Source organism: Colius striatus, chromosome 9 (genome assembly GCF_028858725.1).
Source record: "Colius striatus isolate bColStr4 chromosome 9, bColStr4.1.hap1, whole genome shotgun sequence".
Classification (NCBI taxonomy): Eukaryota; Metazoa; Chordata; class Aves; order Coliiformes; family Coliidae; genus Colius; species Colius striatus.
The window spans coordinates 5066619-5082880 of record NC_084767.1 but is presented as its reverse complement, the minus strand read 5'-3'; the positions used below and the strand labels follow the sequence as shown (position 1 = coordinate 5082880).

At 59.3% G+C, this 16262-nt stretch overlaps 1 protein-coding gene across 1 annotated transcript in view; it reads right to left on the bottom strand.

The window, feature by feature from the left end:
- Nucleotides 1-15730, bottom strand: part of PPARGC1B (PPARG coactivator 1 beta) — a 50567-nt gene extending 34837 nt beyond the window's left edge. The window contains exon 1 of the mRNA XM_062002902.1: nt 15646-15730. Within this exon, the coding sequence (XP_061858886.1) occupies nt 15646-15729 (84 nt within the window). The 5' untranslated portion in view covers nt 15730. The remainder of the gene's footprint in view (nt 1-15645) is intronic.
- Between the last annotated feature and the right edge of the window lie 532 nt (nt 15731-16262).

The window sequence follows — 16262 nt, the reverse complement described above, 5'->3', positions numbered from 1 at the left end:
GGAGAGCATTAACCCTCCCAGCACTGAGCGGCAGCCAGGAGCACCGCGCTGGGGGCCAATGGCAGCTTTCCCCAGGCTCTGCTTAGCAGAGGGACCAGGATTCCCCCACCTCCCACCCGATAAAATGCAGCTGGTGATGCCTTCAGGCCTGGCAGTGCTGAGCTGGGAGATGCTGTCCTCAGACCGGCGGTGTGAAGGAGGAGGAAGAGAAGGGTGAGGCAGAGGAGGAAGAGGCACACAGCAGATGCCTGGGGGAAGCAGGCAGCCCTCCACGGGTGCAGGACACTTAGCAGGGCATCAAAGAGCCCTTGAACATGGACTTGCTGGGAAGGTGCCCTGTCCCTCATGCTGCCCCAGGAAAGGCACAGGAGCACCGGAGGGGCAGGAAAGGGGCACCTATGGGTGCCACCCCTCCAGGTGCCTGCTGTCGGCATGGCCATCCTTTGCTAGCTGCTCAGCGGGGAGCAGCAGGGCTGAGCAGTGTTTCAGCTTCCCTCCTCTTTTCCCTGTGGACATAAACACTTTTTTTTTCCTGCTTAATGTTTTCCTTTCAAAACACGGGGCTTGGCCTTCCCTGTGCTGTTCTGTGGGACTCGTCAGAGCCGCAGGAACCCAGGCACAGCGACTGCAGGAGCAAAGGGATCAGGCGCTCCGCAGCAACTTCCCTTTCCCGAAATGTTTATTGGTCATTGACGTCAAGTAATTATTGAGAATTATTAATTAAGAAAGCATTTAAGAGTGTTGCTTTTGTTGAGGTTTTGTCATCACAATTAGTTTATCAGCCAACAGGAGGAACGTCAGCCTTTGCAATTGCTTGGAGCGCAGCAAAGCGCCTATAATTAATTTCCCTTTCCGCAGCAAGTGTTTTGCTTTGACCTACCTCGGGGACTTGCCTGTCTCCAGGTGTGCCAACCACAATAGCTCTGGAAACACCCAGCCAAAGGGACCTCAAGAGGCCATCAGATGGGAACATCATGTCCCCTCTAGCCTGTCAGGCAACTGTGAGTGGATAACGGCTCTTTTTGGGAAAGCGTCCTGGCCAGACGCCCTGGTCCCGGGGAGGAAGCTGCACTGTTGAGTCCTACAGTCTCTCCAGGGCCACCCTGCCATGCTCTCATGCCAGCCACTGCCCTGTCCCTGGCTCTTATGGCACTCAGCTCCCTGTGCCAGTGGCACCCTGCCACAGAGCCGCTCCTCTGCTCAGGCATACTGTCATCTGCAGCCTCCTGTGATGGGCAATCTGGCACCAGGCCCTGCACATACACCTTCCAGCAGCCCCTCGATGCTCTGGGCAGAAAGCTGATGGGGCAGGAGGGGAGATAGCTCTGTGCAGCCATCCAGGGCAGCTCGGACAATGGCTGCCTCAGAGGGCTTCCAGCTCCTCTCCTACCAAACCACAGTCCACCTGGCTGATCCTCTTCTCTTCCCACTACCATGGGAGCAGCAGCACGAGCCCACACAGAAGGGTCTGCCCCTTCCCACTTTGCCTCACGCTTGCCCCTGCCCAGGAGGGCCCTGGCACAGGCAGGTGGCCATGCACTCCATCTCTGCCCCGAGAAACTGGCCAAGGCCCGCAGAGGAGCACCAGTGACGACTCCTTCCCTCACCTGGGTGACCCACGTGCTGCAGCAATCACTGGGTGGGTGTGATTCACCAGGGCTGCTGCAGCCCCTCGCAGCTCAGCTGTGGCACCAGGAGGGGCTGGCAGCCCCCGCTCAGCAAGTGGGTCAGCTATATATATAAACAGAGCAGCCCCAGCCCTGCAGTACCAGGCACTTTCCTGCTTTGCATCATTGCCACCCTAAAAACCATGGCCTGGAGACAGGGGCTGTGGCAGCCGTGAAATTCATGCTGCTACACTGCCAGAGGCACTGCAGAAATTGCTCCTTTGTAGCCATTGTCCTGAGGGCTCCCAGCCTTGCACCCTGCTCAGCCACAGCAGCTCTCAGGAGGCCAGGGCTGCAAGCTGCATGCACCGAGCAGGCCCCCAGGAGGGAGATCCCCACTTCCAGTGATCAAAACCAGCCGCCCTGGCTCCCAAGCACAAAGGCAACAAGCTCATACTCCCTGGGCTGGGAAGGCACCTCCTGGGCCCGAGGCACATGGGCATGCCCACTCAGCAGCTCACACGCATGACTTTGGCTCGTAGGGTGATGTTGAGCAGCCCTGGTGTGGCACATCCCTGGGTAAGGATGTCCTGCGGGGAGACTGCAGCAGGGCGGTCTAGCCCCGGTATCCCCAGGCTGTGTTCATCCTGCACCTCTGCAAGCTGCTGGAAAAGCCCTTTGCAGCCTGCAGGTCTCTCACTGTCTACAGCCAACCATCACCAGCAGCCTCTCACCCAGCCCAGAAAGCTGGTTATTAGGGAAAAACACTTTAATGAGGCAGCTCATTAAAGGCAGGAACAGATTAGCCCAGGAACCTGAGGAACTCTGTGACTGCTGAGTTCAAGAACAGGAGAAACAAGCCTTTCCCTGTCAGCAGTAGGAAATGCTGCCTTAAAGCAATGGGCTGAACCCATGAATCCTCAAAGCCTTTTCAAAGCCCTGCACCCTCCCAGGAGTCTGCATGAGCTCTGAAGATGGAAGACGCTGGGAAGGGAGGACCATAGCTCGAGACCTACGAAAACACCCACTGAAATACAAATTGAAAGTACTCCATCCCTGATAGTCAAGTTCAGGCACTGCCTCCTCCACTGATCAAGCAAAATCCCAGCACCAGCGTCGACTTCCAGCAGAGATGCTCCAGGGAGAAAGCCTTTGGCACGGCACAGCCCCGCTGGACAGGGGCGACGTGGGAGGAGAGGCAAAGGCAAGCAGAGTTCAGAGAATCACCAGAGAAAAATCAACCCTGGAAAAAGAATCCCGCTCCATTTCCCACTCCAGGGAAAGGTTTGCAGCCTGTCTCTTTCCAGAGCCAAAGGAAAGGCTGCTGAGCAGCAGAAGCACGGGGTGAGCGAGGCACCCCAGGAGGCTGGGGGGACCTCAAAGCCACTTGGGCAGCAGGGAGAAGAATGAGGCCTGGGTGATGGCTGTTATGAATGGAGGTGGGAACAGTGCTGCTAAAGATAACTCTGTGAACAGGTACTATTAATAGCAATACTATAGGGCTTTTTCGTGTGTGCCTTCTGCAAGGCTCTCTCTGGGACTGGCGGACGCTAATGGATGTGGCTCTGCTGCAAGCCCAGGGAAGCGACTGAGCCCGTGCTTCGCTGGAGCCCAGCAGCAGACTGATGCCCTCGAGGAACAAGGACCGGCAGCAAGCGGCCACCCGCCACCGCTGGGTGCTGTGAGCGAGGATCCCGCACCCGGGCTGCCGGCGAGGCTGCCGCCATGCCGGTTTCCATGGCGACTTCAGCACTTGGCGTGAGATGGAGATGACGGGCTCAGCCAGGGGAGAAACTGAGCGGAGCTGGCATCCTCCGTCTGCCACGGCCGGCGGCACGGCCCTGCCAGCCCTGCGCGGCGCTGGCACGGAGCGAAGTCCCGCTGGCCTCCAGGCATCTGGGTCCCCTTTGCCTCACGGGGTGTGTGCTGGCTGCCACTCATCCCTGGGAAGCAGTGCCTGCTCATCCCAGCAGCCCATCCCCGACACCTCCACGGTCCCGACCCCCAGCCGTATGCTGACTGGGCATGTACCCAGCACCGGAGCACCCATCCAGGTCTGTGCCCCTCAGCACAGCAACCTCACTCCCAGTGGGGCTTTCTCCCCAGTAGCATCACCTCTGAGTACCCACGTCCCTTCATGCCCCAGCGGCACAGCAGGCAGCCTGGCACGGTGGTGTCCAGCTCCTCACTGCAGCTCAAGGAGATGCTGCAGGCTGGGGCAGCAGAGCTGGCACTAGGGTCAGCCAAAGCCAGCAGTACCAGCCTGCACTGGGACAGCCCTGATCCTCACTGCCTCTCAGGCCCTACAGAGGCTTTCCCTGGCATCCAGGAATTCTAATATCAAGCGCTCCAGCCAGACATGCTCAACATCCAGGGCCATCAAGGAGCAGCAGGGAACCAAACACCTGCAGCAAATGACAGTCCTCCCAGCCCCAAAAGCCACCTGTGCCCAGTTGAGGAGTGCTCCCCAGGCACTGCATCCCTTGGGGTGCTGGTGGGGTTGGTGGCCTGGGACCCCTGGCATTCCCCTCCACCCCCACGCACCATCCTACGGCACGCACTTTTATTCCAGCAGTGCAATTAGCCTTGCTGACCCCTGAAATCCTCAGCTTCTCTAAGCAGCCATGCATTAAATCCCGGATCCAAGAGTGGAAATAGACTTCGTAAAAGGCTTATGGCCCTATTTATTACATTTCACGCATGAGGGACTCCGGCAGCACGGCAGCGGTGCCACGGCGGGCGCTGGCTCTGCCCCACGCCCCGGCAGACGGACAGACGGGCAGGCAGCGGCTGGAGCGGGCAGCACAGCCTCGGCAGCTGTCTCCTCCTGGCCGGGCTTGGGTTGCCAGCTGAGTGCTCCCTCAGACGCAGACAGGCAGGGATATCGATCTCGGTGAAAGCTAACACCGCTCTCGGGGCCGGGTAACCGTATCTGCCGTGCATTTGTATTCCTCGGAGCAGGGCGGGAGGGCTGCAGCCATCTGCCAGAGAGGCTCGGGGATCCTGGGGATGCTCAGAGTCCTCTGGCTGGGCCTCCACCACGCTGCCTCCTCCCATTTCAATGCACAGCTTTTACCTTCCCTATTTCACCTCCACCTTACCAATAACACAGACCCGAGGCGGCCATCACCAAAACGGCAGGGTCCCTCCTTCAGACCCAGGCCACCTCCGCCCAGAGGGACTGGTGGGAGCTGAGGAGGGCATCACCCTGAGGAGGGCTTGCAAGGTTGTACAAGGGCACCATGTGAAGCTTGCGTGTGTGTGTGTTCACTGGCAGCTCCCCGGGGGTCCCAGCAGTCAGCCTGGTGACTCCTGTCCTGGCGGGATGGCAGGGGTGGGAAAGGACCCTGCACAGTGCGAGGCTGCACGGCTCCGAAGGCACAGTGAGGGGCAGGGATGGAGATGTGGAGGCGTGCAGGGAGACAGAGCTGCCAGGCACAGAAGAAACAACAAGAAAAGCACAGAGATGAAGGCTCAAATAGCTGAGGGACCCTCTGCTTTCCTGCAGAAAATGTAAGGCAGCCCTTGCACATCTCTATCAGGGCTGCAAACACAAGACAGAAACCCTGCACCAGCACTAGGCCAGGCAGGCAGGCTCTCACCGTCAGCACTGTGAAGCAGGGAGGAGCAGAGGGGCACACAAAGGTGCCCACTCTTGTACTTAGAGACAGCCAGCTGCAGAGACTCATAGAATCACAGAGTCATTTTGGTTGGAAAAGACCTTGAAGATCATCAAGCCCAACCATTCACCTCACACTGCCAAACCAAGCACTAACCTGTGTCCCTCAGCACCTCAGCTACCTGGCTTTTAAATATCTCCAGGGATGGGGACTCCACCACCACCCTGGGTAGCCTGGGACAGTGTCTAACAACGCTATCAGTCCAAGAGTTCTTCCTAATCTCCAATCTAAACCTCCCTTGATGAATTGAGGAGAAAAAGGGAAACAAGGTTTAAACGACTCAAGCAGCACATGCCCCATGCCACAAGCCCCTGAGACACCAGCACACACAAACAGCTGCTCCCTGCTTCCTTGGGAAAGACCCATGTCACCCTCATCACAGGACAGTCAGAGGTGTCCAGAGACAGAAGCAAGGGCCACCCTGTGCACCCCTGAGAAGCTCAGTTTCCATCAACACTTGGCGCAACGTGCAAGCCTTGCTCATCCCAGGTGGAACAAGAGAGCCTCACCGTACCACGTGGGCAAGCTGGTGAGCTGATGGGGCTGCTCAGGCAAACCATCTCTGTGCTCGCTCCAAAGGCAACAAGGGGTCTTGTGTGTATGAAGCAGCAGAAGCAGGTCTGTGGGTGTGCTGCCTGACCTCAGCCAAGCTCACAGGGCCCAGTGCTCCTGAGGGTGGGGAAACGGCACCCGTGGGGCATCCCTCGGCTCAGCATTTCAAAGGGTCAGGCCCATATCTTTCACCAAAGGAGCAAAAAGGACTTTGCTGCCTGTGGTAGCCCAGGGCAGAAGGACCTTTGCCCCTCCTTGCCTTTCTGCCCAAGCCCACGTCACAGCGGTGCCTGCTCCAGCTCCATGAGCTCTGCTGCAGCACGGTTCCTTCCTCTGAGGGGAGGCAACGGCACCTTAGCAAACAGCATGTTTGGGCATAGATGGGCTCTGGCCTCAAAAGGAACTGAGATATTAAGAAAAAACCCCTGCAGTTCACAGCTCTGGAGGTTCCTGTTCCCTGCCACTGCACAGCCCAGTCACTGCCCTGAGCTTCCCCCTGTCCCAGAGTTCTGACTCAATGAGGTTTAAACTCCCCCTAACATCCATCCACAAAGGTCCCATCCCTGCCAGGGCACTCACAGGCTAATCCTTCCTCCAAAGCAGCCGCTATATTTAGGTATCTAAATGAGACAGAGCGGCTCTTTCCAAAAAAGAGATAGTTTGGGTTACATAAATACAGAGAGAAACTTGAAAGCTCTGTTTCCAGGTCCTTGCAGTGCCATAAGCAAGCAGCAGAGACGGGGACAGCCTCCCCCTGATAACCTGCCTTCCGTTTCTTTCTGGCTCAGCTGGATGTGCGGGTGGGTTTGCAGCTCCTCTGGGCAGATGGGCAGCAGGTAAGCAGTGCAGGCTGAGAGGAAGGAGCCTGGGAAGCAGATCCTCCTAGGCACCCTTGGCCATCCCAGGGAGTCACAGCCCAGGGCTGCCAACACACCGCACAAACCCAGGCACGGGGAAGCCATCACCAGGCGGCACGGCCACAGCACAGGCAGCAGGACACAACAGGAGTCAATAAACCCAGCAGCTCCAGCCCTCCCCATCCATGCCTGTCCTCAACAGCCCACCCTCCCCGTGACATCCCTCCCTGCTCAGCTGCCGACTTCCTTCCTCCTGCCTCCATTTCCACGTCCCTGAGCCTCTGGTCCCATGAGGAGAGGAGACAAGAGTTCATGAGCATGTCCTGCACACCTACCACTGCTCACCCTGAGTTATGGGGCTGCAGGGCAGGGGCTGCCCTGGCTCCCCAGCTCAGCTGCTGGGGAGGGCTGGTTGCCTGTCATTGGCAAAGCAGTGTCCCACCAGAGCTGGGTGACAACTTGCGCCATGGAGGTTTCTGGGGTCATGTACCACGTGCTTTCATTTTCAAAATATATATAAATAGACATGCTTACTCCTTCCTAAAAGGACGTGGCCACAAGAGGCAAAAAAAAAGCAGCTCAAATACCATCCACCCTTTCAGCCTGAGAAAACCACACAGTTCTCACAGGCTTGAGCTTGGTTACCTGGGAAATGGGTTTTAGCACCCAAAACCCACATGTGCCAGTCTCCCAGTGGGGTCCACAGAGACTGAAACTTCCTTTTTAAGAAAAGCATTTGCAATTTTTTCTGTTCATGATTAGCAGTTAGGTCGTGACTATCTGTGTGCAAGGAGCAACGACGCTGGTTGCTTTAAATCTGCTCCAGCTATGCAGAGCTCTGGGGTTTATGCTGTTGAAGGGAAGCTTTAAAAATCTTCCTGTCATTAAGATGCTGGAAGGCGGCTCTGAGCCACACACCCCTCACACAGGCAGGGCTGCAGGCCCCGGAGCAGAGCCAAGCAGGGAAGGAAAGCGGCTCAGCAGCCACGGTTTGCAGGGAGCTGATGGCAATGCAAAGTTTAATTAGCTTGAAGCCAAGGGCCATCGAAGCTGCAAATGTTTGCACCGAGGATGCAGTAGTCCCAGGGAATCGGGAGAGAGGGACTTGAGCTGGACTAAAGTCCAGCCCTGCTGCGCTGGGTGTCAGGTGAGCAACCTCTGTGCGGCAGGAAAGGGCAGCGCCGGCTGGCTGGCACACACCACCCCGCAGCCCCTGTGTGATGCCCCGTCAGCGCTGCCCAGAGCAGGCAGAGGCACGCTCCTCCCAGCACACAGCAGCCACTCTGCCCCTGTTCCCAGCCCAGGGAGCACACGCTCTGCTAGGGCAACGTGCGAGGAGCCAGAGGAGCCGAGGGACAGGAGCCGCCCCAGCCCTGCGCCCACCGCCATCAGCACGGGATGCCTGTGGAGTGGCTGGTGTCTGCAGGGGAAGGAGAAGCTAGAGCATTCCCCTGCCCCTGCTCTGGCCTTCCAGGGAAGCCAAGCAAGTGTAACGTTCCACACCTCCAGCTCCTTGCTGGAACCCAAGTGCCTGTACCCCCATCGCAAGCACTGCTCTTTGCTCTAGCCCAGCCCAGCGACGGTGGGGCTCAGCACTCAGCTCGTGGGTCGTGGCAGTGTCCCACTGGGATGTTTCCACGGTTACATTTGTACTTTCTTGATAAAAAACAAATAACATAACTCACTCCTACCTAGGCGCTGTGGCTAAGATTGAAGCACAAAAGGGCTCAGCAAGAAGGCTGTCGTGGCTGGAGGAGAGGGACCACGCTGTCTGCTCCCGGCAGCAGCTCCCCTGCTGCAGCCACTCCAGCCACCCATCCTTCCCATGGCAGGACAGCCACATCCCCAGCTGGCCCTTGCAGCCAGCGAAACCTGCTGCTTCCCCTCATCCGGGCAGGAGGGAGGGAGGAGAAGAAACACAGCTAGAGGCAGCTGGGCTTCCTTCCGTCCGCAGGCACAGCCAGCTGCCCCAGCACGCTGCTCCGGCCGCAGCACGGCCCCAGCCCCCGCCGGCACGCTCTGCCCTCTCCCCTCCATCTCCCCCCGCCACAGGATTTCCTCGCCTCTCGATGTGCACGAGAAGTAGGAAATGAGGGTTCCTCGGGGACTAGGTGGGGAAGGCAGCTTTTGGCGGGGGGGAAAGGATGACACCTCCCGCACCTCTCACCCGCTGCCCCATATGCTGGGGTCGAGTGGGGTCCTGCTGCCTGCTCAAACAACAGCCAAGGAGGCAGAAGCCACAGCAGCAATGAACTCGCTGCGAACTGAAAGAGGAACCGAGGAGCCCGAGCAGCAGAAGGGGCCGTTTGGGCCGTGCTCCCCGCTGCAGGCAGCAACCGCAGGGCGCAGGGGAAGAATTCAGAAAATGCATCTCAGTAAAGATATGCTGCTGCCCTGCAACTGTAGCCCTTGCAAGAGCTGGAGGCGCTTGTTTTATCCCCCTCCACAGCCCCCCCACCGCCACCTCAGCACAAAAACATCCATATAAAGCATGTACCGCTGGGTCCCACGGGAGGGGAGAAGTGTCGCATCAGCCCTCCCAGCCGGCCAGGTTCTCTCCCACTTCAGCCCCTATCACACAGGCTCCCCCTCACAAGGGCAGAGGCCTCCTGCTCCCAGCTGTCAGGGCAAACGCCTGCCCGTTTATGGGCAGGGTGCTGTGGGAACGGTGGGCACGCACAGGCAGGTATAAAAAGCTTCTGTGACCCCTCAGCAGGACCCTCATCATGATGAAGCTCCCAGAACAGCGGCTGGGGGGGCAGGGAAGAGGCACTTGAAGGCACCCAGCACGCAGGGCCTGCTGGCTCTGCATCCGCACAGCAGGGATGCAAGATAAGCCAAGTATTTCCCTAAGCCCCACATTGCTGCCCAGGAGCCAGCAGTGATCAAAGGTTAGTCTGGCTACTGGATGGGGCCATCCCAAAGAGCCCCCAGGGCTGCCCCAGCCTCCACACCCCTACCAGCAGATACCAGACTTTCTGCATGAGGAACTCTTCGCCAGGGGGACTCCAGCTCTTACAAGAGCCAAAGGAGATTTCCTTTTTGCCCCCTCCATCTTAATTCTGAAGTGAAACAGTTCCATGCAGCAATTTGCAGCAGCTCAACTTTGGCCATTGCCTCTGCCTGGGGAGGTGCAGGGAAACAGGGCAGGATAAGGACAGGGTTGACGAGACTCTGAGCACAGTCAGATCTGTGCAAAGTCCTTTGGCATTTCTGGGAAGCTCCCATTGTGAAAAAAACCCCAAACCAACAACCTCCCCCCCGCCATCCCAATAAATAAATAAATATTAATTTGTGAGCCAGAGCTCAGGAAAAGTGCTGAAAAACAGAACAGCCAGCGATAAGGGAAGGGAAACACATTGGCTGGGCCATCACCCAGTGTCTACAGCACGGCTACCCCTGGAAGTAGGTCACTACCTCACCTGACCACCCACACCATTAACTTCAACCTTTAGACTCTGGCTCGTTACTACAAGCAGGGGCAGCTTAAAACACCCTCTTCCAGGTGCTCTCAACAGAATCCTTCGCCAGGCAGCAGGCAGGTGGTGACAACCTGCCCTTCCCGGCACAGCGTGCAGGCTGGGGACACGGCTGCCCGCTCCTTGGGGTGCAGGCGAGGGGCTGTCCTAGCCCGTGCCCCCCAGGGAGGGCAAGAGCCACGTGGCCGGGACGATGGTGGTTGGCCCAGCATGGCCTGTACAAAGTTCCCCCTCTGCTAAACCACTTGAGGCTGCCAAGCAGTCACGAGAAATATAAGCCCGCGCAGGGTTGCCATGGAGCGGGACTCAGGCGCGGGAGCGCGGAGCCAACTGCTCCGGCACAGGCGTTTGCCAACCCAGGGCCCACGGGCACCTCATGTCCCCGGCTCCGCGGCGGCCGCGGAGCCCGACACGCGTGGTCCCGGCGGAGCCTTATCTCTGGGCACAGCCCATCCCGTCTCCAGCCCAGCCAGGCCTCTGAGTGCTGCAGAGCCCACGGGGTGCTGCAGCTCTGAGCCCCATCAGCACCGTGCCCCGCGCCCCAGGGACGCCGTCTCCCCAAGGCCACAGGCAGGCAGAAGCAGTGGCTTTGGTGCCCTGCAGGCACTGGGCAGTGAAGGCACAGACTGTCCCTGAACAGTGCCTCTGCCCCAGACAAATGGGTGACATCCCTGAGCTCCCACGGGTGCTGGCAGATGCCACCAGGCAGAAGCATGCCCTTGCCAGCAATCTGCCCACCAGTAGTGCAGATGGGGGTCCCACGCTCAGCCACGAGCCCCCAGCCCCAGCTGAGTTCAGAGCATGGCAGGCACCTTGGCCAGCAGCACAGCAAACTGCCTGCCAGGGGCCAGCCCGCAGTGTGCCTGTCCCCAGCCCCACACTGGGGACCATGGGACCCATTCTTCAAAGCTGGGGGGCAGGAAGGGCATCTCTTGGGCATTCTTCACTGGACAACCAGCAGCGCTGAAGTGCCGGAGCAAGTGGGTTTTCTAACTACAAAGAGGCTTTTGACATTGGAAAGGTTAATGTGAGAGAGATCTGTCTCCCTCACAAAGCTCCCTTTGCTGGCACCACTGGCTTGAGACCTTAATTATTCACCTGTTGGAGAAGTGCCTTTCCATTACGGCATGAGACCAGGGCAAGGATGTGCAGGCAGGAGGGAGGAAAGCCCATGGCGTGGGGCAGCCCTGGGGTGAGTAGCACGGGGATTCTGGTCAAAAGCAGGGTATGAAGGCAGGTTCTGAAGGTGGCAGATCTGAGACCAGCCCTCCTTTCCCCTGCCACTGCTCTCTCCCGGCTCAGAGTGGCAGGCTCGGCAGCACCGCGCTCACCATCTCCTGCAGCCACGGCTGCTGCAGCGGTGCGGGTGGCTGCCGGCAGCCCTGGCAACCACCAGCCCCCCCGTGCAAACTGCAAATCCCTCTGCTAACCACCAGCACCCCAGCCACCACCAGCTCCCCCATGCAAACTGCAAACCCCTCTGCTAACTGCTGCTGACAGCCCCAGCAACCACCAGCCCCCCCATGCAAACTGCAAACCTCTCTGCTAACCACCAGCAGCCCCAGCCACCACCAGCTCCCCCATGCAAACTGCAAACCCCTCTGCTAACTGCTGCTGACAGCCCCAGCAACCACCAGCCCCCCCATGCAAACTGCAAACCCCTCTGCAGCCCTGGCAACCACCAGCCCCCCCATGCAAACTGCAAACCCCTCTGCAGCCCTGGCAACCATCAGTCCCCCAACCCAAATTGCAAACCCCTCTGCAGCCCTGGCAACCACCAGCCCCCCCCATCCAAACTGCAAACCCCTCTGCTAACTGCTGCTGGCAGCCCAAGCAACCACCAGCCCCACCATGCAAACTGCAAACCCCTCTGCTAACCGCCAGTGCTGCTGGTGCCAGCTGCTGTGCCACAGCAGCCACGCAGGGCTCGCCCAGGAGAGCAAGGAGGGCCTCCAGACCCATCAACACGGCAGCCCTCCTACCCAAGCTGCAGCAATGCAGCCAGGCTGGAGATAAAGCTTCACACAGGAACTTGGGCTGTCTCAGCCCTCCAGGCACCCCCCCCCCAAAATCTTTGAGAGAAAAGCAGAATGTTGGCCTGCTCAGCGAGGACTACCAGAAATTAGGGATGCATCCCCACTTCACCACTAGCAGCAACGATCCGTCCCACGGCCTGCTCTTCCACCAAGGGCTTCCCTGTGCCTCCTGCACTCACCGATGGATTAAGCTGTTAGCAGGAGGCTGAGAAGTTAAAGAGGGAATATTGTATTTCAGTTCATGTGATCTTTAAGCATCCCTCCGAGAAGCAGCTTGTTTTTTTGTTGGATTTTCCTCTCTCCCCTCCCACTGCACTTTGTTTGGGGTTTTTAAACAAATCGAAGCCGTAAAGAGTCAAACTGCTGCTGCCTCTCGCAGGGATGCTGAGAGATGCTCTCGGCACAGAGCCTGGCTGGCACTTTCCAGCACCCTGTGCCAGCAGACGAACCAGCTACAACCAGCTTCATACCTCTCAGCAGCAAAGAGTTGCACAAAATGGCTTAAGCGGGCCCTGAAAGGACACGTTTTGAGCCACAGCAAAACACTGTCACTTTTTTGTTGTTAAAAAGGGAAAAGGAGTTGGCAGGGGAACGGCAGATATGGAGTGAAACCCCCTGATTTTCTTACTGTAGCAATGCAGGTACCACGTGAATCATCGCTGTCCTCGATATGGAAATAGAGATTAGCAGGCATCCTCACCACAAGCCCATATAATTAAGAGCCTGATGCAAATATCCATGTCAAACCTTCACCGTGCAACACCCTGAGAGCCCTCCCAAGGATTCCTCCCCTGGGGAGGAAGGGATCACCTACCACCTGCACATACTCAACTGCACCCTTCTCAAACCTACTGCCAAAGCAAGGGCTGGGGAGGAGCGCGGGGCAGGGAGCAGGAGGGCCACAGTTCCTCAAGATTTCCACGAAGGAAATGGCTAATATTCATGATCTCATGGCCTCCTGACATTGTAGCCTCTCAGGATAATCTGATCTTGTGCTGGAGCGCCGGGGACTTTGCAGAAGCAGCTTTCAGGCTTCATTGAGAAGCCAGTAACCCAGTTGTAAGCAGCGGCTCGTACAGTAGTAATGGGCAGCGACGTCAGCAGCAGCGCGGCCCGCCTCCCGCTCGAGTTAGGCAGCAGGCATGTGACAGCAGCCGCGGCTGGAGCCCTCCCTGCAGTTTCACCAGAGGTTAAGGTACAAGCACAACACAGTTGCTTATGACTCCAGGCATTTCTTAACCTAATCCATGCAAATCATAGCAAGGGGGGGGGGAGACTTTTTTACCCTCTTTCCCCTCTCCTTTTCTCCTCTTCTTCTTGCCCCAGCCTGGACCTCCTCTGCACACGTGGGGACAGGGAGGAAATGCAATTACCAAAAGCAGGCGGTGGGTGGGAGAGCAAAGGCGGGCTGCACGCTGCTGCCCAGGGGCCTGCAGCGAGCCCTGTGCTGCTCCTCACGCCGGACACCCCGCGGGCATCACCCTGCTCGCACCCACACTGCACCCGCCAATCACTGCACCTACGGCACTGGGAGAGGAAGAGGGGGCAGGCGCAGCAAACTGCATTTTAGGAGATGCCATAAAACCAGCCTTATTTCCCCACAGGCCATTTCACATTTTGCAGGGGATGTTCACAACATGGTGGTTTTGCACCAGGGAAGGACGAGAATTCGCGGGATTTTTGTTTGGCCTCCCTTTAGCAGACCCTTTTTGGAATAAGATTCCTGAATTGGCACATCAAACGCTGACCAAAAAGCAAAAGAGAAGCGAGCCTTCAGACGCATGCTGCAATCACACCAGCTTCTCATTTCACGGCAAGCACGCGGAGAAGGGGCTGGTTATTGCAGGGAAGTGGAGGCAGGAACTTTCAGCAGCCCGGGGAGCAGTGGAGCTGGTGGGAGCTGCAGCCTTTCTGCCATACTTCCCAGGGATGGCATCCCACACAACCAGCCTCCTCTCCTCCAGCCACCGGTTCCCTCAGCAATAACAAATCCGTCCGAATCAGAAAACGCAAAACCGCTTACAAAATCTTCTCGGCCCACTTCTCACCCTCCCTGACCCCTCTGCTGTAATCAACCTGTCAGCAGCCCTTCGTTAACAGCCGAAGCTGCCGCCTCCCCCTCTGCTCTGCCCCCAGCAAGCAGCCCGGGTCCCGTGCCAAGCCCGGCGCTCTGGAGCTGGTGCATGAGAGGAGAGGTGCCGGGAGGACATCAGTCCAGCTGGTGGCAAGACCTGCCTGGCTCTGACTGGCACAGGCACCGGGGGCAAATCTGATTTACCAGGTCTTGAGTCCTTGTTTGTTTTGAACCCAAACAGCAGAATTAGTCCCTGTCCCGTTCCCCACACACCCGCTCCTGCTGTTTGCACTCCCGGAGCTAAACCGGTGAGAGAGCAAGGGTTGGGATGAATGCGCCCACTTCACAATCGAAGCTATTTTGTAATCTGTGGTTATGAAAGTGAAGGGCTGGAGGGATGACATATAACTAGAGAAAACTCTTCCCACTTGCACCAGCCTCATCAATCCGGCTGCGAAACGCATGGTCGTGCTCCGGATCGGTCACAGCTCTTGCCACTGCCCGGCTTACTGTATGGTGCTTCTCCTCCACCCCCCAAAATGGAAAAGCATGCAAGCCCTATAGCCAGCACGGCTCGCTCTCGTGATCGTGCGGGTGCTGCCAAGGAGCCTTAATCTGATTTGAATACCCAGCTCTGTCCCAGAGGGAGCCCATCCACATTTCGGAGCTGCCGACCCGCAGCATCGAGACCCCTCTCGCTGCCCAGTCCCTCCCCCCGTTCCCCAAACCTCCATCCCCCAAGATCCCAGCCCGTATGCGTGTAACTGACGCTCGGCATGACTCATCCCACAGCCCGGCTCTTATCAGCCCCCACCGCGCAGCCCCCTGCGGAGCTCCCCCCGCCGCCCTGCAACCGCCGCGGCCCCCTCCCCACCTTTGCAGCGGGGGCGCGGGCGGAGGGGGGGCTCTGCTGCAAAGGGGGGGATGCTAAAACACATCAACCCATCCACTTTCCCCCCCCAACCCAATTCTCCGCGGGGGGGGGGGCGGGAGTCCACGTGCTAGTGGTGCTGAAAGCGCCGGCGGGGCTGCGGGCTGGGGCTGCGGGCTGGGGCTGCGCCGGGGCCACCCCTAAGCCACGGGGAAGGGCGCGGAGACAGCCTCGGGGGCGGCAGGGCCCCCTCCCCGTATTTCCCCTCCTGGGCATCTGTGGAGTAAGCGGGACCCCCCTGCACATCCTCCGGGTACCTGGGAGAAAAGCCGGTTTCCAGGAGCCCCGCGGAGGGAGCAGGGACCGGCTCTTGCCCCAGCTGCCCCGGGAAGAGGGGAATTTGCCGGCTTCTCCCCCCCACACACACACACCTCCAGCTGCAGCGCGCTGGGGAGCCGGAGAGCACAGCCCCTCCGGCGCCCTCCCTACCTGGCTGTCAGCAAGGTAACTGAAGACGAAGGAGGAAAGATCCTCGTCGAGCAGAGCGCTGCAATCCGGCCCCGGCTCCGCCATCTTCCACCTCCGGCTGGGGCTGAGGCGGCAGCGAGCATGCAGCAGGCGCGGCGGCGGGAGCCGGGCGGCCGGCGGGGCGGAGCCGCCCGCAGCCCCCGCCCGCAGCCCCCGCCCGCAGCCCCCGCCCGCAGCCCCCGCCCGCAGCCCCCGCCCGCAGCCGCCCGCACCCCCGCCCGCACCCCCGCCCGCACCCCCGCCCGCGGGCTGCGGGAGCCGCGGAGGGCCGGGCAGCAGCGCCGGCGGCGCGCACTCACACGGCCGCAGTTGCGGAGCGCCCCGTGGGCTGGCGGCCACGCGTGGGGCACAAGCGGCTTCGCGCCGGACGCGTGCCCGCTGCAGCCGCCGCGGGTGCCGGCCCTCAAAAGTGCGGGCAGGCGGGGGGCTGCCGGCGGCACCGGGCACAGCTCGGCAGCCACCGCGTCACCCCGAGTTGAGACGTGTGGACCCTGAGTGCAGCGCCTCAGGCTGGGGGGCCAGGCTCGGTGCGGGTTCAGAATGCCTCGTGGGGCTCGCAGACACGAGTGACGCACAAG